Source organism: Panthera onca, chromosome D3, assembly GCF_046562875.1.
Source record: "Panthera onca isolate mPanOnc1 chromosome D3, mPanOnc1 haplotype 2, whole genome shotgun sequence".
Classification (NCBI taxonomy): domain Eukaryota; kingdom Metazoa; phylum Chordata; class Mammalia; order Carnivora; family Felidae; genus Panthera; species Panthera onca.
In genome coordinates this window covers 89,223,627-89,245,103 of record NC_138350.1, presented here as the reverse complement: position 1 = coordinate 89,245,103, position 21,477 = coordinate 89,223,627, and the positions used below count along the sequence as shown (strand labels likewise).

Genomic DNA, 21,477 nt, shown 5'->3' with positions numbered 1-21,477 from the left:
ATGTTTTCATAAAATTTTAACATATAAACATAAAAGTTTATGAGAAGAGGGAGAAAGGAAAGGAGACCAGGTAGACCCCAAAGGCCTACACCATGTCACGTCTGGTCACAATGCGTCACAAGAAATTAGAACCAAGTATCAGAGTTGTGAGCATTTCTACCCCACAGTTTAGTCTAGGTAACACCTGGCATGTATAAAAGTGTGGGGGAAAGATTTTACTTAGCAATAAGATCAAAGGTACCATTAAAAGCAAGATGGCTAACCACAATCCCAAGAGTCTGATAAAAGGGGATAGGGCCAACACAAATCTCACAGCTCAAGAATCTGAAGGAGGCCTGGGGGAAACCCATTCACTGGAACAAAAGCACTAATTAGCCCTGAGCCTACCCCTGACCCCCTGCCTCCTCCCGGCTCCTAGGGCCTAAACACCCCCCACAGTCATGTGACGATAATGCTCTATCAGAGACTGAGAACCTGAGTAGAGGCCTACAAAGTGGCTTCACTAAGGTTGTGATGTAGATATCCATTAATAAATCGAAAAAACAGGTACACTTCCTTTGATCAGGAAATTATTTAGCTCTTAGACTGTCTAATGCATGGATCCAATTTAAAATTCTCTGGGTGAAAGTAGCTGGGGGTGCTTAGGAGCCTTCCTGAGATGCTGCCTGGGCAGATACCTCCCCCTGGTGCCTGGACACCACAAATTCAGAGATTCCCAGTGAGCCCTTTCCCTCCTCCTATAGATCCACACAAGCACTGAACTAGGAAGGCCATCTCCTTCTGTTGTTACATGCGCCTGGCTTTCACAAGAGATAGACTTATTACGGCTGTTTCAGTTGCGTAATTGTGCACAGGCTCGTTTTCTAGATTACTATTAGCAAATTCAAAGAGTCATAAAGATACTTTGGCTTACTATATTAAGAACAGAATTACTTATTTAAAATAGGAAATACTTTAGAATGAATTTGAAAATTAATTGGAATTTATTATTTTGGAACGTGAATCAGATGTAGCTATATTGAGTTCTTGATATTTAAGTGTATGAGACTTCAGAAACACAGTAATAATGTACTACCTTAAAATAAGTTCAGGCAAATTTAGGGACAAAAAACGATGTTCTCGCACAGGCCACCACTTCAGGTACCATGAAGTCAAAACATATATATTTGAAATTATCTAAATTACTGTTGCTAATGACAGTCATGCTGACAAAAATTACTGGTTCATCAAACTACAGTGCAAGTACATGAATTTATTGGTAATAAATTATCATTTTTGCATACATCAGTCAAAGCACAAGGCCTAAATACTTGCAAACAAAATGCATTATTAATTTAATTGTCACGGCCTATTTGGCTAACTTCTATTACTATTTGCTATAATATGCAACGCATAAGAGGGGAGAATCAAATTTAAAACATAAAAAAGTAAGCTGATTATTTTGTCCTGGAGAAATTAAAATATAGCAAGCTTGCAAAACTATAGCCAAGGCATTAATGTTTTAAATAGGTAAGAAAAAAAGGTTTAACTCAATTTTGAGAACAGTAATGCCCAAAGTGAGGGTTCAACATGCTGATAAAGAGTTTCTTTGTTTCCTAAAACCATTAACAGCCATCAATTCCCTCGCCAAGGCAGGGAGGAAGGTGGAATGGAAGAAAAGAGCCCTTTGGCACCGACCAGGCTAGATTTTGCTACTTAAACAGGACCTTCCCCAGCTACACACATCTACTGGAAACCGACACTGCCGCTGGGGCCCTGGCTTTCTGACGTCGCATTTCTATGCAGTGAGAGGGAGCACCCCGAAAACACATACCGGAAACAAGTGTTCTGAGACACAGAGGTCTTAATAGAAACAGCAATTCAATGGAAGATGTACAGCTGAGGTGGGGCCTGCACCCTGGACTGCGTAGGGGGTTACGGCCCCAAAGACGGGACGTGCTTTCCCCACCTGAGATTCATTCTCTGATTTTAGGACCAAACCATGTCAGGTAAATGGAAAACCAAATAGCACACCTGGCTTTTCAATTTCTTGTCATGATACATAGGAGGTTTCTACTGCTCTTAAGGGCTTCAAGGATGAAAATATGTGTAAGGTGCCCAATTTTTCATTAGTATGAAACAATATGAACACTTACTTCACCCTTTACAATTCCTCAATAAAAGGCAAAATGATATAATTTGAGTCCAAAACATATACTAGTTATATGGTAGGAAATATTTTCTTTTTACTAATTAAATGACCTAGACTGTTTTCATCATTCGGAATTTATTTTGTGAACAAAATAGCCTCAGTACCTGTATATAAAGATTCTCAATGTGGATAATTAGTACAAGGAAGAACAATGGGATTAGAGTCAGAATAATAACAATTCTAACATGTATTCACTATAAGATATGGAATAAATTATTGCCTATTCCTGAATCTTGGTCCTTAGATCTATAAAACTGGAATAATAATGCACTGCTAATAACATGAGATAATGCATGTAAAAGCAACAAAAACATAGTACTTACAAAAGTTTTGTTTCTACTTTCATAAACACTCAAGAAACATAACTGACAATTCTTGAATTATAATTTAAATAATATAGAATTTTTTGAATTTCAAGAATAATGCATTCGGGAGGTGTTCAACACATACAGTCAGGCTCAAATTAAATCTAATGCTACCAACAGAAGTCCCAGAAACCCAAAGATAAAAAAAAAAAGGAGGCAGGCATACACTCCGTATTTTGAGGCGGTAGTAACGTCCAAACTAAAACGCTAAGAAAACGGTATGCCCTCAAAAGAAGTGTCAAGGTAAATTGCTTATAAACACAGAAAATATTGGTAAGAGCATTTTAAATGTTTTAAAAAGGCAATTAAACATTGACAAATAAGGAAGAAGTCCTGGGAGGTCCTGGGCTATAGAACAATCTGCATCATGACTGACATCTTAAAAAAGTATTAAAAACCAAAAGTTTCCAGGAGCAACTACAGATGAGATGCCATCTCGGAGGGTTTGGGGGCAACCTACTGTGTCTGTGAAGGAAGAAGAGAGGGTTTTACTAGCTCTGGGTGAGCTGTACATTGTACAGATTTAAAAATTTCAGAAGTAGCCAAACTCACCTGATAGGTGACATTGTTCTATTTCTGCTCACCTAATATAATTAAGTATATGTGCTGAAGCTAATTATGACACAGTGGCAAGAGAAAAGGCGGCCTGGCAGTTGATGACATAATAATCGTAGTGTTATTTTTCATGACATGGCAACTATAGTATTATTTTGGGGATGACACAAGATGTATTTCTTTTTTAGTGTCAGCAATGTTTAATTACAGTAAGAATTTAAAAATATTATTTTAAAACCTCAAAATAAAAATACAGGAAAAAACAGACCAAGTTTACTTTTACATACTTATTTTAGCCCATTCATACACATGTGCAGAGGTCATCCCCTCTAAATCAACTTTTCTACTGTTTCAAGATTATTTCACAAATTCAAAGTCCCTTAAATCCTTTCAAATATTTTTAGATTAGAATTTTTAAAATTAAAATGACATTAAATTTTGGGGGGAGAATGACATAAAATATATTATTCGACCACAGAGTACCACAAATGCACACATGATGAACTGACTTGATAAAAATTCTAGAAGGCACTTAAACAAAGCCTAAAACGAAAACATAACTGTATTTGTTAAATTTTAAAAAATGAACAAAAATTACCTTTCTTTGGGGGTGCCAACTCCATGTTTGCCTAGCAGATGAGTATTTAAGTGCTTCTTCATTACAAAAGCAACCCTGAAGAAAGAAATAACAATAATTATAGAATTCAGTCATAACTCTCTACTAAAAATATGTCCAGAAAGTATTTTCAAACAGGCATTTATATATGAATACAACAGGAATGTGCATATTACAGTGGTGTTCTTGGTAAACCAGATGCTTGCATACAGATCAAATATACTGTGATATTTGAAGACCAGAAGAAATAAGTGAATTTAAATTAAATGGTTTGTTTTCTTACTTGAGTGTGTGAACAGGGACAAAAACAATGACTGTAGCTTAGTCACTGTCTTCACCACCAGAAGAAAGATAAAGCAATACCACAACATAACATTCACTGCCCCCTAGTTGATCCCACACTTCAATCATGAAATGAGTTTGAGAAAATGTCATTTTATTAAATATTTAAGGGACTATAAAAGAGAAAATGAATAGCTTCCATGAAGCTTCCTTGAAAACATGGTAATAATTTGAAAAAAGGTTTTTAAAAATGTTATAAATGTTTATTGTGTCTCTGGCACATGCAAAAAAGAAAAAAAAATGTGCTTAAGTGCCAAGAAGACGTCAATAACTAAAACAAACAAAAAGTATTACCTGACACACTACCTTATTTCATACACAAATCAGCTTACTTAATTCAATTTTGATTTCATAAATATGAAATGGACAGGAATCAGCACCCAGTCCATGGAACACTAGTTATCTCCTTCTGAATACAGTACAACATCAATTTAATTACATCGTGTGATTATTTAAAACAATTTAGATCTCATTCAGAAGCATCAGACTAAAATGGTTCTCTTGATAAGCAAAAAAAAATAATAATAATAAATTTAATGTTATAACTTCCAGTGTAAAAGGGCTTGCAAACATTTTTGTTAATTATGTATTACAGCTGTCCTTCATAAAGTTAATTACCAATAGCTGAAAGGCAACAGAATCTATTTGCATATGTACATGAAAGGCATGACATATGCAAAAATATGATTTTAATTAGCATTCTATGATATGAAGGGCTACAAATCAAATTGGCATGTTATAAGATTCTTAACATTAAACACCGAATTCATCTGGACATGTTTGCACAAACGGGCAATGTAAGACTATAACATACTGCGGCCTTCTGGAAGAGAAGTGTCAAAAGCTAAGACTGAAACAATTTCTAAAACTGTGAATGCCTCTTTTGTGTGTGTGTGTGTTTTTTTCCCCCATTTCTGGTCTATTTTGGTTATTTTCCTATAATATTAGGGAACCTCAGTTTTGAGGCTAAAACAATGTATTTGCATTTTTTAAATGACTGTGACTTCATTATTCAAATAATGTATGTGTATACACTGAAAATGACATTCATTCTTTTTTATATGTTAGGTAATAGATATGGACAATACATGCTTTACAACTATACATAACTGATCACGCTATCAATCATTAAAATGGAAAAATGATTACATGTAAAGAATCAAAGAGTGATGATATTAAATGCTTAGCAAGAATAATGGTACAAGATATTCTATATTTGTTTCTGCTTGATTTGGACAAAATAAATAACATTTTTCATTTCCTTAAAAAAGAATGCAGTAATAACAACAGTCCATTTAAGGCATAACTTCCCTACTGTCCTCTATTTTCCTATAATTAAAAAAACATAAAGCTAATAGCAAAGAGCAAAGGCTAAGAACCCAAAGTTGCAAAGCAAAGCTTATTTACATGACCAAGTATAATTTAAGAGACGTGAGCTTAGAACCACAGTGCAGTTTCTAAATGAAAAAAAAATTTTATTAATTAAAATGTTTAAGTTTTAAGACTGGAAACAAAAATATTACCCTGCACAGGGGAGCAAACTAAAGTACACAGCGAGAGAAAGCTTCTACCTAATATAATTTCTCAATTATCTGCTCAAAGTAACACTAAATATTTGGAGGAATAACAATTTTTTTATTATGGGAAAAATTTATAATACTAAAATATAGCTCAATTACAGCCAAATGTAAAATGTCCATTCAACTGAAATCTGACTTGACATATAAAGTCTTTAAATTCGGTCTATACAAAGTACAAGTAGCATCAAAGTCTCAGTATCATCCTCAATTAAAAAATGTAACTCAAACATGGCTAAAATAATCTTACCAACTTACATGAACAAAACATTGCAAACAATTTGCGATTACTGAATGTCTTCTAGCTTTCACTGCCATCTTCATAGCACTGCATTAATATCTTTAGCATATTAACTGCTTTGGAAATTTTAAAATCTAGATACCATCAGAAATAAAACAAAAATAGCCACAAATTTGAAAAGTGATACAAGTGAAATGCCTTCTTCCTCATGAATACTTCTGCCTTTTGGCCTCCATCGTGTTTCCCCACATTTACTGATCACTTCCTGTGTAGCGCACGAATATGTCACATCAGACAGAGCTGCGCCTTCACGGAGCTTTCATTCCATCACCTGTAGCCTCCAACAGGATGCACCCAGCCCGCTGCACTCCTGCGGGCACACAGCAAGTCCCGTGCTTGGTAAGGAACAGTTCTAGACAGATGCGATGCACACAGGGCAACTCTTACGAGTCCTACCTCAGAAAATGTTAACACTAGTGAAACAGACAAGAACAAGCATCTTGAATAGTGATAAGAGGATAAACAAAAAGAAGAAGGAAGATCTGAATTCTATATTGGAATCAAAATTCTATATTGGAGGCTCCAGAACATGGCTTATGAGGGAAGGAGGCAAGGAACTAGCAGGGGACAGAGCGGGAACAGCAGGCCACAGAAGGAAGGGCAGCCAGGACAGCTGAGTATGAGCCTAGTGTGGGGTCTGCTCCTGGAGGGGAGGGTAGAGGGGAGGAAGGGGCAAGGGCTGAGCAGGTGGAAGGGCAGGGGAGGGCAGGGGAAGGCAGGATAGGGCAGGGCAGGCTGTGTGGTGTCCGAGAGCAACAACCTCACAGGCCAGACAGCCCAGGCTCACACTCCAGTGAGAAAGGAAGCCCAGTCTGAATACTAGTGGGACACGTCTGACTCCCACTCTGATGGATTCCTCTAGCTGCTGGGCGCAGAGTAGACGGAGGGAGGGGACAAGGGCAGGGGCCGCCAGAAGACTCTGGGAGGCACCCAACAAGAGGGGAACCTGCTGGCCTGGAGGTCAAGGGCGAGGTGCACGCTAGAATACACTCGCTGAGGTCGTCCACCTGCAAATGCCTGACAATCTGAAGGAACACCTTGAAATAATAAAAACAGTGTTTTCTATATATGATTGATTTCCAAGTATCTATAATTGCCTGAAATAGCATCACTTAAAATTGCTTTTGATGTCAAAAGAGCAGCACAGTAATAACATTTACATCCTAGCTATAGATTTCTACTTTTCAGTACAAATATTTCTTACTTTAACTTCTAATTTTAAACCGATTTCTCCTACACGATACGTCGACCTAATCACAGCCTCTTCCTTCAGTCCCTTAGGTCATATCACTGCAGAATGATTTCCACTTCAGAGTCATCAAAGACTATCTGATTGATCTATTTAAGTAAATAAAACAGTGTCATGAATTTGGGGAAAGGGATGTGAAACAGAAACCTAGAGCCACAGCACGCGAGAGCCTCTAACACACAGCAAGTCAGGATGTTTAACGAGGGGGGGGGGCCAGAGGTCAGCTGTGCACAGGCCGTGTTCCTCCCGGCCTCAAGCCAAGACGAGCAGCAGCCGTATGCCTCCTGAGTCTCTGCCATGTTATTTCTGTGTCCCTTGCCTCTCTGACAAGGGCACATGCTCCTCAAAGACAGGCCTGTAGGGTATATAATACCTAACTGTGTGAGAATTTCTGACCATCAGGTCAACGCAGGCCACACAGGTTACAGGAAAGAGGAACATGTGTGCTTTTCCACAGTTAAAATCCAAACACATTAACACAGTAAGTCAACAAGAATCTGCAGGACTTGTTAACACACGACTATGAGGCAAGCCCATGTACATCCTCTTTAAGTCTTACTGAGGGATCCGAGTCCCCTACCCAGGTCTCCAGCGGGGCCCCCAACACCCATGCACACACACCCCTAACCACTGCCCAGAACGCAGGCTACACGGAGACGTCTCACAGGTGGTGTCCAGTGTCAACCCCTTCCCAGCACTGCCACCAAGACATGTGACTCTGGACCTGAACTTCTTGGTGTCACTTGCAGTCCAGCATTAATTCACCCTGTAAGCTCAGACATGTGACTTAACAAGGTGCCTTCGGTTTCCTCATATATCAAATGGATGGCAGTGACTGTTCCTACCTAATAAGGATGTGATGGGGAGAACACGATCATTGTTTGCACAGCACAGAGCATGGTGACTCACACATTCTTAACATTATACAAATCTTTGCCACTTTTAGCTCTTAACCACCTTAAACTCAAAGGTTCAAGGCCTAACTACCCCCCTCCCGATAATCGACCTCATTCCCACTGGCCAGCACCTCTCTGTAATCAGGCCACGTTAGCAGGAAGTTAGCCAAGTTAGCAATGTGGTAGGAACCCCACGTTCATAGGAGCTACAATGCAATTCAAAGCGATTCGATTCAAACACGAATTAAAAGGTTCACATGTTTTAATACCATCAGTAAGCACCGGGGACTCCAAAGTAAACAGCACTCAGGGCTACCCATGGAACAGACAGGAGAGGAGCAAGCAATGACGAAGAATGTTTAGGTGCAATCGCCAAGATCGCGAGCAGAGACCACAGAGAGCGGGAGCCACTCCGAGGTTCCAAAGAGGCCTCGGAGCACAACAGTTAAACGGGTCAAGGCGTGCAGATTCCAGGCCCACGGACCAGGACACGCAATGGGGAAAGAAGTAACACAGAAAGGTCGAGAAAGATTGCTAGAGAATTAGGTACCAATCTGAGATAACAAAGGGAAAAAAAAAAAAAACAAAAAAAACCAGCAGAGTTCTAAATCACGAAGCATCCTATGAGTCATGCCAAAAACTTTAGATTTTATCCAGATTCTCAACATTTGCCAAATATCCTGCAGATGACTGTTCTGCAGGATGGTCATAGGGATGTTTCCAAACGGGGAGGGCTGGAGGGCGGGGTGTGAAGCCTCACCAGGCAACACTGAGTTGGGAGAGTCAGACACTGCAGCCTCCCAGTCGGAAGGAGCCTGTGAGCACGGAGGCCCAAGAAAGGGAGGGGAGATGTGTGCAGCTCTCTCTGAACCTACTGGACGGCTACATATTTTTGTCATAAAGATGAACGAACATCTGTTAGAACTCTGTCTTCAGGACACGATTAAGAAAATGCTGCTGTAGAGTCTGAGGAACACTGAAACAGGACATGAACATGACCGGATGTACACTTCAAAAGGCACGGGTTTTGCAGTCAGCAATGAGAGCAGGGCCTACTCTACCACTTACCATGGGAGTGGAGCCCACACATTTCTTTTTTTTAATCACGCTAATCCTCTCCTTCCTACTTTGTAGCGTGGGGGCAGAAATCCATATCTCGGAAAGTTTTAAAAATGAGATAACAGGGGTGCCTGGGTGGTTCAGTGGGTTAAGCGTCTGACTTCAGCTCAGGTCATGATCTCACAGTCCATGAGTTCGAGCCCCGCGTCGGGCTCTCTGCTGACAGCTGGAGCCTGGAGCCTGCTTTGGATTCTGTCTCTCTCTCTCTCTCTCTCTCTCTCTGCCCCTCCCTGCTCATGCTCTGTCTCTCTCTGTCTCAAAAATAAATAAAACCATTAAAAAATAAAATAAATACAATAAAATAGGAAAATTATCCTGGACTATGTAGGTGGACTCAAGGCAATCACAAGTGTCCTTTAAAAGTGGAAGAGGAAGGCAGAAGAAAGGAGGCAGAGAGAGAGATAGAACTACGAGACCGGGACCAGAGACGAGCTGCACTGCAGGCTCTGAAGGTGGAAGAAGCCGGACCATTAGCCGAAGAATGCAGGTGATTCTACTGGGGGACATATGACCATCTTCTTCCCCCACAACGGTCTCTTGGTGGCGGCAGTGTTCATTAGTTAATCTTACCTATCACAATCATTATAATAAGGGTTGCAAAATGACAATGTCCTAATTCTATCATTTCTTCTACATTTATTAGAATGACATTCTTCTAGAAAGAACTTCACCATTTTCACCTGCCTCACTGTCTCATGCTCTTCTCCTTGCTCCCTTCCAAGAACATTTTAAATGGACTTTTGTGTTTTCACTTTTATGTCATGTTTCACAATCAATTACCATAATTATGCTTTGTGATTCTCACACTGTCCCAAAATTAGCCAATGGAGGCCCTTTGAAGCTAGCTACTAAGTCCTTTTGACATCACTCCTCTTGGTGCCTGAGCATTTCCTTATTTTCCAGCGTAAGATGTTCCAGGCTCACCATGTCTTTTCCCTGACTGGACTCAGCCCCAGTTTCTTATAGTAAGGAGTGGTATTTACAAAGCAAGATCTAGGTGCTACCTATGATGACTGCTACTGGGATATCACTAAATCCAAGCTCCTCTGGGGCACAAAACTAGGAAATAAATAAGTAAAGGAGCGTCTGAGCAGCTCAGTTGGTACAGCGTCAGACTCTTGCTTTCGGCTCAGGTCATGATCTTACAGTTTGCTGGTTCAAGCCCTGTATCGGGCTCTGTGCTGGCAGTACAGAGCCTGCTTGGGATTCTCTCTCTCTCTGTCTCTCTCTCTGTCTCTCTCTCTCTCTCTCTCATTCTCTCTGCCCCTCCCACATGTCCCGTGTGTGTGTGTGTGTGTGTGTGTGTGTGTGTGTGTGTGTGTCAAAATACATAAATAAAACTTTAAGAATAAATAAATAAGTAAGTAAACACACAAAGAAATATGGTGGGTATACTTCCTGATGGCCAGGAAAGGAAATAGACAGAGGATCTCAAATATAACGCTACTCTTAGGTAATGAGTATTCACTACAACAACTGAATGTATCCTTTCATTTTCTAAAATACTGTATGTTTTCAAGTGGCATACAAGCATGTTTTATATAAAAAAAATCACAGTATACACAGAGAAAGAAGCAGCTTTTACTGTGAACCCTCCAAGTGGAAACGTGCTGATCATGACTACTTCCTGAAATCTCCAATTACGTGCTTCTTGCACAAGTTCTCAACCATCCCTGAACGCTCCCTGCTTCCCACTATTGTCAACTCTTGTCCTTCCTCTTACCTTCACGGGATGACATTACCATTCTTACTTCGAATTACTTCATACTAATTCCTTTCTGGGCACCAAGCGTAACCCCGTTGTGGATGAGTCTGAAATACGTACCTCCACCATGGCCTTTCCTGGGGCATGTTTTCCTTCTCTGAACTGACAATACCTTCAAGCAGGCCTGACCCCAGTCATGACCTTCCCTCACTAACGGTCTCTCCAAACTTCCCTGATTCCAGCACCTGTACCACGTGCCCAATTCAATAATCATATCCTCATGTTCATGAATCATCTGTTGTTTGGGTCACAACTGTTCCCTATCAAGACATTACATACTTCTCTCGTTCTCCTATGATTGCACTAGAACAAGCCATGTTAGAGTGTGAAAGCATCAAGGTGCTCTCCATCACAACTCACCCCGTATTCGACCATCACATCATCTGTCCCTAAATATGTTCATACTGCACCTCAGTCATAAACATTTTATGATTCCCTACTGAACTGAATAAAGCACCAAGCCTTAAGCGAGCAGATATTAGTCTTCACTAGTCATCTGAACCAGTTATCCCAATTTTTGGAATATACTCTCAAGAAAGAATTGGAAATGAAGGGAAAAAAGCTGCACTCCAACTGAAAAATAAAAAGACCCTAAATGCTCAATAGTAATGGCATGATTATATTAGGATATTATGCACCAATTAAAAGTACAGAAAATTTCTCAAGGCTTATTAGATTAAAAAAGACAAAAACATTACGTACAATGTAATCCCATGTGTATATATAAACGCACATGTATTTTTGTACTCTAGCATAAAAACATACAAACACAGACGTGAAGCAAATACAAGTCAAATTCACTTAACATGAGATTTAGTTTTAGATTATTTACATTCTTTGCTTTTCTACAATCAGTAAAACTTTTAATAGTGAAAAATAACATGCTGCTTTATACTTTACACGGCACACTCGTGTCCCCTCAGCGCCTTGTCACAACCGACTGCATGAGCAGCACAACCGCCACCAGGGTGACCGGAGCGAGCACGGACCGGGGCTCCCAGAAGGGAAGTGACTTTGACTTTTACAAGAAAATGTGGCAAAGAGGCTAAAGACGTAAAATCAAGATTCACACCTCCTGGCCTTGACACAGAGCTCTTTCTGCCTTTCTGTGCCTCCTGCGAAAGGAAGATTATGCCTCATGAAGACAAGAAAAAAAAGAAAAAGAAATGCTACAGAAATAGAAGTATTCACAAAGAATATCATTATAGCATATTAAATACTGTTCTAAATGAACAGGACTCTTTAGAAACTAATGAGTGAAAAATCAAGTAGTTGATGTAGGATAGAAGTTTTAGTTTTTCATTTTTTAATTCAGAGATTAGAAAAGTACTTATAATATTTAAGAAGAATACACTTATCCTGTGGTGAAGATAAAAACTAAAAATTAATGACCAGTGAAACAGGTCAGATAAAACAATAAACACAACGCAATCAGTTAACAAAAATAATTATGCTTAGAGAGAAACATAAAGATGTCAAGCATTATTAAAACACTGGCCAGTGGGGTTAGAGCACATTGGTTTTATTATGAACAAAATCAAGATAAAATAGATATTTTGCTCTCAAAGTATCAAAAACCAAGATCATGGTATGGCTGTTTCTAAAATGTAAAATATGCTGCACAAAGTAAATCAACACTTAACTGAAGTATTAAAACTTCATTAGCGTAACATTTAAATGAAATATGTTCTGGGCGCCTGGGTGGCTCTGTTGGTTGAGCGTCCGACTTCAGCTCAGGTCATGATCTCGTGGTTTGTGAGTTCGAGCCCCGCACTGGGCTCTGTGCTGACAGCTCAGAGCCTGGAGCCTGCTTTGGATTCTGTGTCTCCCTGTCTCTCTGCCCCTCCCATGCTCATGCTGTCTCTCTCTCTCTCAATAATAAACATTTTTTAAAAATTTAAATGAAATATGTTCTATATCATCCTAAACGTATTTGTAAACAGGTTCCCATTTATTGTTTTAAACATGACTTCACATAAGAGTTTTTTCCATCCACTTCTCTGGCCTATTAATTAGCACATTAACTTAAATGAACACACAAAAAAACTTGAAGTTTCTCAAAGGAATTCAAATCTATCAAAAACTTTATGTGGCAAATGAAGAAAAAAAATCTATGATTACATGAGATTTGTTTATTCCAAAGCTCAGAAGTTATTGGGTGTTAACACTTGAAAACTACAGTTCTCGGGGTGCCTGGGTGACTCAGTCGGCTAAGCATCTGACTTCAGCTCAGGTCATGATCTCAGGGTTCGTGAGTTCGAGCCCCACGTTGGGCTCTGTGCTGACAGCTCAGAGCCTCGAGCCTGCTTCCGATTCTGTCTCCCTCTGTCTCTGCCTCTCCCCTGCTCACACTCTGTCTCTCTCTCTCAAAATTAAATCAACATTTAAAAAATTGTAAAGGAAAGAAAAGAAAACTACAGTTCTCAAGCTCTGTTACCAGATCATTCATTGCTAGGCCAAACCAATTATGTCTATCGGGATTTCTCAAGTATCTTACAATACCATTTCTTGAAATACCAATGCCCTTTTGGTTATAATCATCCCACAGAACCCAGAACTTCCACATTTGAAATCTGCCCTTGCAATTTTACATAAAACCACTTCCTCCAAAAACAAATTATCGACATCCCCAAATTTAAAATGACCAAATGTCCTTTAATATTCAAAAATTCTAATTATTATTTTCCTGAAGAAACAAAACTTAACAAAACTTTTGCTTATTCATAAAAACCAAAAACTCTTCTATGTGTCACACCTCTCCTGAAAGTAAGCTTTGTGTGCACAAAAGCAGCAGTGAGCTCTTAGATATAATGCAATGTTAGCTACGGCAATCAGACATATTCTTCCAAGAAACCGCGAGGCAGTGCCATAAACCCACAAACTCTCACACATGCCCACAGGGCATTGCCCACGCTCTATAGAGGAGGACAGGGAGATATCCAGAGACCCAGCACTCCTCCTTCTCAGGAGGTAATTGCTAAGGGGTCCTATAAGAATATCACTATTAGTATTGTCAGAATTATAAGTGTTACACCTTTCCAAGAACGTTAAATGTAGATTTTCCAGTATTAACCACATTCTTAATAGTAACAAAAGCCATCTCCTATTAGGTTTTTTGTTTTATTTGTAGGGAGAGAAATTACCAAGCTCTGTTCTGAGTGCTTTACATATATGTAACTTACTGAACCTCACTTTTAACAACCCGTGCACATACTGTAAAAGTCGGCCCCCACAAGGCTGCACAGCCAGTGAGTGGCCTTCGGCATTTGAGCCCACGCTGTCTGATCAGAGCCCACACACTGCACTCGAGTACCACTGCTTCTCTCCGTCTTACAAATTAAAATTCATATATATTACTCTTTAGTTCTTGTGTCTGCATTTTTTAACTAAAAAGTCACTTGCCAAAATAAGTAAGGAAATCAAGGACAAAGTGTATTTGGTTTCTAAGTTTATGAAACAACACAGGCAGCAGCACAGAATCACTTGCTGAAATTGCGAGTGAAAACCCTGGGTCTAATCTAGGCTCTGCAGTGAGGAGTGATGTGGCCCTGGCTCAGTTAATAACAATGACACACAGGACACAATGACGTTACGACACTTACACTGTCTCAAAGACTACTATGAATTTAGTAAAACGACTGTATTAGTGGTAAGTTATAGAATAAGGATTGCCATAATTGATGAAATGACAATTAGAAGGGAATCAAAATAAACAATGCTAGATGGGTTCAGGATGGTTACAAGGAAGGAAGGAAGGAAGGAAGGAAGGAAGGAAGGAAGGAAGGAAGGAAGGAAGAAAGAAGCGGGAAAGGATGATGGGTGGGAGAGAGAAGGAAGAAAGGAGGAAGGAAGGAGGGCAGGGAAGGAGGAAGGGTAGGAGAAGTGGGGAAGGGAGGGAGGGACGAAGGGAAGAGATGGGGAGGGAGGGAGAGAGGAAGGGAGGAGGGGAAAAAGGGTGGAAGAGAGGGAGGAAGGGGGAGGGAGGAATAAGGGTGGAGAAATGGAGGGAGGGAGGAAAGAAGGGAGGGAGGAAAGGTGGTAGAGAGGGAGGGAGGGAAGAAGAAGTAAGGGTGGAAGGAAGGGAGGAAGGGAGGGAGGGAGAAGGGGAGGAAGGGTGGAAGGAAGGGGGGAGGGAAGAAGGGGGAAATAGGAAGGAAAGGAGGGAGGGAGGGAGAAGGGGGGGCAAGGAGGAAGGGTGAAAGAAAGGAAGGCAGCAAGGGAGGTGGGAAGGAAGAGGGAGGGAGAAAGGGGGGAAATAGGAAGGGAGGAGGGGAGAGAGGAAGTGGGGAGACAGGGAAGGAGAAGGCGAGGAAGGGTGGAAGAGCTGGAGGAAGGGAGGGACAGGGAGGAAGGAAGGGGGACATAGGAAGGAAGGGAGGGAAGGAAGAAGGGAAAGAAGGGTGTGACAAGAAGATACGGACCACAAGCCACCCTCACTGAAGAGTTTCCCAACGATTTCAACACACAACCCTTGGCCTGGAGCTGCCTCAACCCTTCTGAAGGTGGCAAAGCAGTGGTGGGGCCTTCTGTTACTGTTAGGTATTACCCTAGAAATGGCAAGTGGTAACACGGTCAAGGGAAATTAAAATTCGTACAGCACGCTGGGGAAAGTGCAGAGCAAGGCCCCGAGTGCAACAGACCTGGGGCTGAGTCCAGCCGGGCCATGGCGGAGGACACCAGCTCACCCTGGCCGTGAAGACTGCGTGACAGGCGGTGTGGCAGGGCTTCCTGGGGTGCTGAGAGCCCAGGGACCATTCGGGAATTGTTGGCTGACATCGTGGCAATGACAAAAATTAGGACTCCTCCTCAGAACAGGAGGAAGAGGAGGACACAGGACACGCACCGGGCTTCGCACTCGCACACGAGACTCTGAGTCCCAGCTTCGCCCTTCCCGAACAAGAAGACCTCCCTCACTGGGCTAAACGAGTTTGAAAACCACACGCTAACACAAATTACCATTTTGTTGACAGAACACTGTAGGCCAAGTAGAGCGGCGAATGTTTGCCTGGATTCTTCAGATACATAGTATTACTAACCTCAATTTCCAAATAAGAATATTGGGGCATAGTGGAATGAAACAAAACAACGGTTAGAGTAAAAGCTATCTATATGCAGTATATAGAAGCCTATACAGTAAAGTGTCGGAATATTGCAAGAAATGCACTAAGGTCTCGATATATGATTGCTATTAATAAATTAAGAGTCTCTTCCTACCCAAGCATATAATCCTGGTATTGTCCTTATTGATTAAATGTGCAAAAGCTAAAATACATCAGGGTGTTGATGTCGAGGAATAAAACACCAATCGATAAATCCACCAAACAAGTATTTCCACTTGTATATGTAATTTGTCCTCAAATTTCTTCCATGATGATGTTTTATGTAAATCTATAATACAATAACAGGAAATGAAGCGGATGTCAGTGGAGGAGTGGCGACCAGCCCCTGGTTCCAGTTCCGCAAGGGAACTGAAGGGCCGGGCCCACAGGGACCAGAAGACAGTTGACTCGAAGTTCCATTTGAGATCTCCTATTCCCTAAGACATACTCTGGTCATTTGCAGTAGAGAACTCACCAGTACACAGTGCTGACCTATCCAACACCACCATTTCCAAGGTGCCTTAGTACAGGCACTTCTGATATCATGGTAATTTGGGGGTAGAGGGGTGCTTTTCAATTACTGCTTTTAAAATATTATTTGGGGGGCGCCTGGGTGGCTCAGTCGGTTAAGCGGCCGACTTCGCTCAGGTCATGATCTCGCGGTCCGTGAGTTCGAGCCCCGCGTCGGGCTCCGTGCTGACCGCTCAGAGCCTGGAGCCTGTTTCAGATTCTGTGTCTCCCTCTCTCTGACCCTCCCCCATTCATGCTCTGTCTCTCTCTGTCTCAAAAATAAATAAACGTTAAAAAATAAAATAAAATAAAATAAAATAAAATAAAATAAAATAAAATATTATTTGGTAAACAAGAATACTTAAGTTGCAATTGACATGAAAATTAGTAGAAACTGGCCATACACATTTAGTATGTTTATGGAAACCAAAATATATTGCACTGTGTATAAATAAGAGCCAGAAATTGAGATTTTAAAATGATACAATCTACTTTTAAACTAATTTGGCATGAACACACCATTATGAGATACACACAGATAAGGGGTAATCTGTATCTTGTATCAAGGCTTACATATAGTTAAGATAAATATCTTTTGTGGAACACAATTATGCAAAAAATTAGAACACAATAGAAAACATTTAATAATAAAATGTTATAGAATAGAATTTAATCTTTATTTAATGATTCAGCAGGCATATCAAAAACATGCAGTGCTTCTGGGAGATAATCATCATCATCAATTACTGCTGCATAGGAGAAATACAGAAGTGTCAATTAATAAGAGTTCTGGCTGAATTACTTCCCTATAACAATGTATAATAAACCGAGTGAACCAATTGAAATAAGAAACATTTAAGGAATTTTTATAATAACTGAGTGAACCAATTGAAATAAGAAACATTTAAGGAATTTTTATAATAATAAAGTCAGGATTATTTTGTTCTCCTTTTAAAATTTCTTTATCATCTGAAATAAGGTGTCTTAACAAAGTTTACTTAAGTGATAGACAGCAAAGAGGAATGTAAATTAGAAAAAGAATGAGGGGCGCCTGAGTGGCTCAGTCAGTTGAGCATCCAACTCTTGATTTCAGTTCAGGTCATGATCCCAGGGTCATGGGATCAAGCTCCACTTTGGGTTCTGGGCTAAGAGTGCAGAGCCCGCATGGGATATTCTCTCTGTCTCTCTCTCCCTCTCTGCCTCCCTCCCCACCCACCCCTCCCAGTCCTGCCATCTGCTCCTCACCCTGATCATACTCTAAAAATACAAAATATCAAAAAAAAAAAAAAAAAGAAAAAAAAGAAAAAGAAAAAATATTCCAAAGACAAAGACAGACTGTCTATCCTATTCAGGAAGTTAGCATGTTGTTGGCTGTAGACTGCATCATGTACCACGTTGGGCAGATGCAGAACATTATTTCCATCTTTAGTTACAATTTTTGTTTAATTTTTTTAATGTTTATTCATTTTTCAGAGAGAGCAAGAGAGAGAAACAGAGAGACAGAGACAGAGCGGGGGAGGGGCAGAGAGAGAGGGAGACACAATCCAAAGCAGGCTCCAGGCTCTGAGCTGTCAGCACAGAACCCGACGTGGGGCTCAAACTCAGGAACCGTGAGATCATGACCTGAGCCATAGTCGGACGCTTAACCAACTGAGCCACCCAGGGGTCCCTTTAGTTAGAAATTAAATGCAAATTAAGAGGATATGTACAAGTGCAAGGTTGGCAAGGGGAACACCGCAGGTGCTCTGTACGAGGACGACAGGGTCGGACCAAACTATGCTCCACAGATCCCTATTCCTAGGATTCACCCAGTTAGGAAAGGCCATGAGAGAGACTCTGGTGGGACACATGGAATACAGAAGTGGGGCAAGGCTCACACATGTTGTAATTCATTGCCAAGATCATCTGTCATAATGCAACAACCAACACGCCAACGCTACTCTCCTCTCCGTGAACTGGGGGTCTTCCACCAGCTTCTGCTGGACTGCTGGACTAACTGGGTAAGTTTGAATGACTGAGGAAAAGACCAGCTTTTGCGGAAATGCATGCCTCTCATCAATGTGAGAGACAATGAAGGATTCAGTCTGTGCTCTTGGGCCCCAGTTCATGCTCGCAAGTCCCCTTACTCTGTACTCCCCACTCTGGGTCTTTCCTCACCTCTCAACTACCTGTCCTACAGACAGTTTCAAGATCCAACATCAAATGAAATGACAGTACCTTACGGAGACTGGTTGAAACTGTTTCCACAGTTGTATAAGACCAAATCACCATAACGAATAACCACATACACACACATACACACACATACATATATACATATTACTGGTTCTAAATGCCTGATTGATGCAGAATTTTACAAATGGAATGAAAAGGACTTACCCTTCCCACCGAAAACAAAGAAAAAAACCCAACATATATGAAATATATGAAATAACAATTTTTAACACAGGGAACATCAGGCAAAGAAAGTGATCTCAGAGAGAGACAGTTCTCAGACATTGGCACAGGCTGTGGAAATGTAGTTGAAGATGAGTAGACCTATGAAGGGCAATTTATGCAGATAAGCTGAGACAAAATGGACTACATGAAGACCAGGGAGCTGGAGAGAGGAACAGGAGAGACCTACATATACAGAAAGAAATCAAGATCAGCAGAAGGAATGCAGGGAGCATTCAGTTATTTATTGATCAAACTGCATGTCTACAGAAACTACACAAAAGTATGGTTAAGAATAGACAAGGGGTGCCTGGGTGGCTCAGTCAGTTGAGTGTCCAAATCTGGATTTTGGCTCAGGTCATGATCTCACAATTCGTGAGATCGAGCCCCATGTCAGGCTCCGAGCTGAGTGTGGATCCTGTTTGGGATTCTCTCTCTCTCTCTCTCTCTCTCTCTCTCTCTCTGCCCCTTCCCTGCTCCCCTCGCCTCCCTCTCTCTCTTTCTCTCTCACAAAATCAATAAATAAACTTAAAAAAAAAAAAAAAAAAGAACAGCAACAGACAAAAAACATTACAAGAAAAAGTGATCAGTGCTCACACAGGACCAGCCTGGAGAACATGACGACTCACACATGGGGCAAACAGAAAGGTCGGCCTCAGCAATACACAGTAATTAACCAGAGACTAAGCACTATCCCAATTCTGCTCTAAAGTGATGCACAAAATATCAAACTTTTTTTCCAAATGAACTAACTACATCCCAGAACAAAGCTCAAGAATATTTATTTTTTAAAAAAATTTTTTTAACGTTTTATTTTTTGAGACAGAGAGAGACAGAGCATGAATGGGGGAGGGGCAGAGAGAGAGGGAGACACAGAATCGGAAGCAGGCTCCAGGCTCTGAGCCATCAGCCCAGAGCCCGACGCGGGGCTCGAACCCACGGACCGCGAGATCATGACCCGAGCTGAAGTCGGACGCTTAACCGACTGAGCCACCCAGGCGCCCCAAGAATATTTATTAAAATACAAGATAAATAGCAGCAACAAAGTCAAATTCACAATGTGTAAAATAGAATGAAAAATTACTAGACATACAAGAAGTAGGAAAACAGGACCTATAAATAAGGAGAAAAATAAGGAGAAAAATGAGAAAAAAATAAATAAGGAACAGACGAGATATTAAAATCAGCAGACGAGGATATCAAAATACTGTCATACAGACAAAATGACCAAAAAGATACGTATTAAATGGAAGACATAAAAAAGACCAAAAGGAAACATCTAGAGATAAAAACTGGACTAGAGGAGATAAATTCACTTAGATGAAATTAATGATAGACTTGACACCCCAAATAGTGAACCTGAAGAAATAAAAATTAAAAAAAAAAAAAAACAATTAAAATAAAAGCACAGAGAAAAAAGAAAACTTTGAAAACTGAAAACAGGATTAACTGTCGATTTCAAATAATATAACTGGGAAGTCCCAAATGCAGTGTGGGAGAGGGAATACCTGAACAGTCACCAAAAATGTCCCAAACTTGATGAAAATTACAAACCTACAGATACAAAAAGCTCAATAAACTACAATTAAAGCAAATATAAAGAAAACCAATGATAAAGAAAAAACCTGAAATGTAGGCAGAAAAAAAAGTCATTACGTACATAGGACCAAAAATGAGAATGATGGCTGATTTACAGACCCAATTCAGGTAACAAACAAAGACCAAAAGAAAGGGTAATTCTCTTCACCTTACACGTTTCACCATTTACAAAAATTATATCAAAATGGATTGCAGGCCTGAACATATAACCTAAGACTGTAATTCTTTTACGAGAAAACATCAGAGAAAATCTTTGTGATCTTGAGATAGACAAACATTTCTTGGATATTACAACAAAAACAGATCCATAAAAGGGCAATTGATATAAATTCAACAATATCAACATTTACAATTTCTCCTCTAAAGAAAATAAAGCCACAGAGTAACAGGTAATACTTGCACAACATATATTTGATAAAGGACTTGTAGCTAGAAAATATAAAAAACTCAAACCTAAAAATGAGGAGGAAAAACTGTTTTCATGGGTGAAAGACTTTAATGGCTTCTTCATCAAAGAAGAAACATGGACGACCAAAAGCTCACTAGGAGATGGTTAACACCATTAGTGAAATGCACACTAAAAACAAAAGTATACCTGGACATATCTGAAAGGAATGGCTGAAATTAACACACTGACAATACCAAGTGCTGGGCACGAACATGGACGAACAGGAACGCTATTCACTCCTGATGGGAGTATAAAGCATTACCATTCTCTGCAAAACACTTAAACGTACACCTATCGTGAGCTTATTCACAAGTGTTCACCCAAGAGAAATCAAAGCTTTTCCATACAAAACCTTCTATGTAAATGTTCATAACAGCCTAATTTTAAATACCCAGAAACTGGATCAAAA

The 21,477-nt window shown here is 40.3% G+C and overlaps 1 protein-coding gene across 1 annotated transcript in view; it reads right to left on the bottom strand.

The window, feature by feature from the left end:
* The window catches only part of ZNF407 (zinc finger protein 407), a 453,180-nt gene that overhangs the window by 275,302 nt on the left and 156,401 nt on the right, over positions 1-21,477 (bottom strand). The window contains exon 4 of the mRNA XM_060611858.3: positions 3,710-3,784. Coding sequence (XP_060467841.3) covers positions 3,710-3,784 — 75 coding nt within the window. The remainder of the gene's footprint in view (positions 1-3,709; positions 3,785-21,477) is intronic.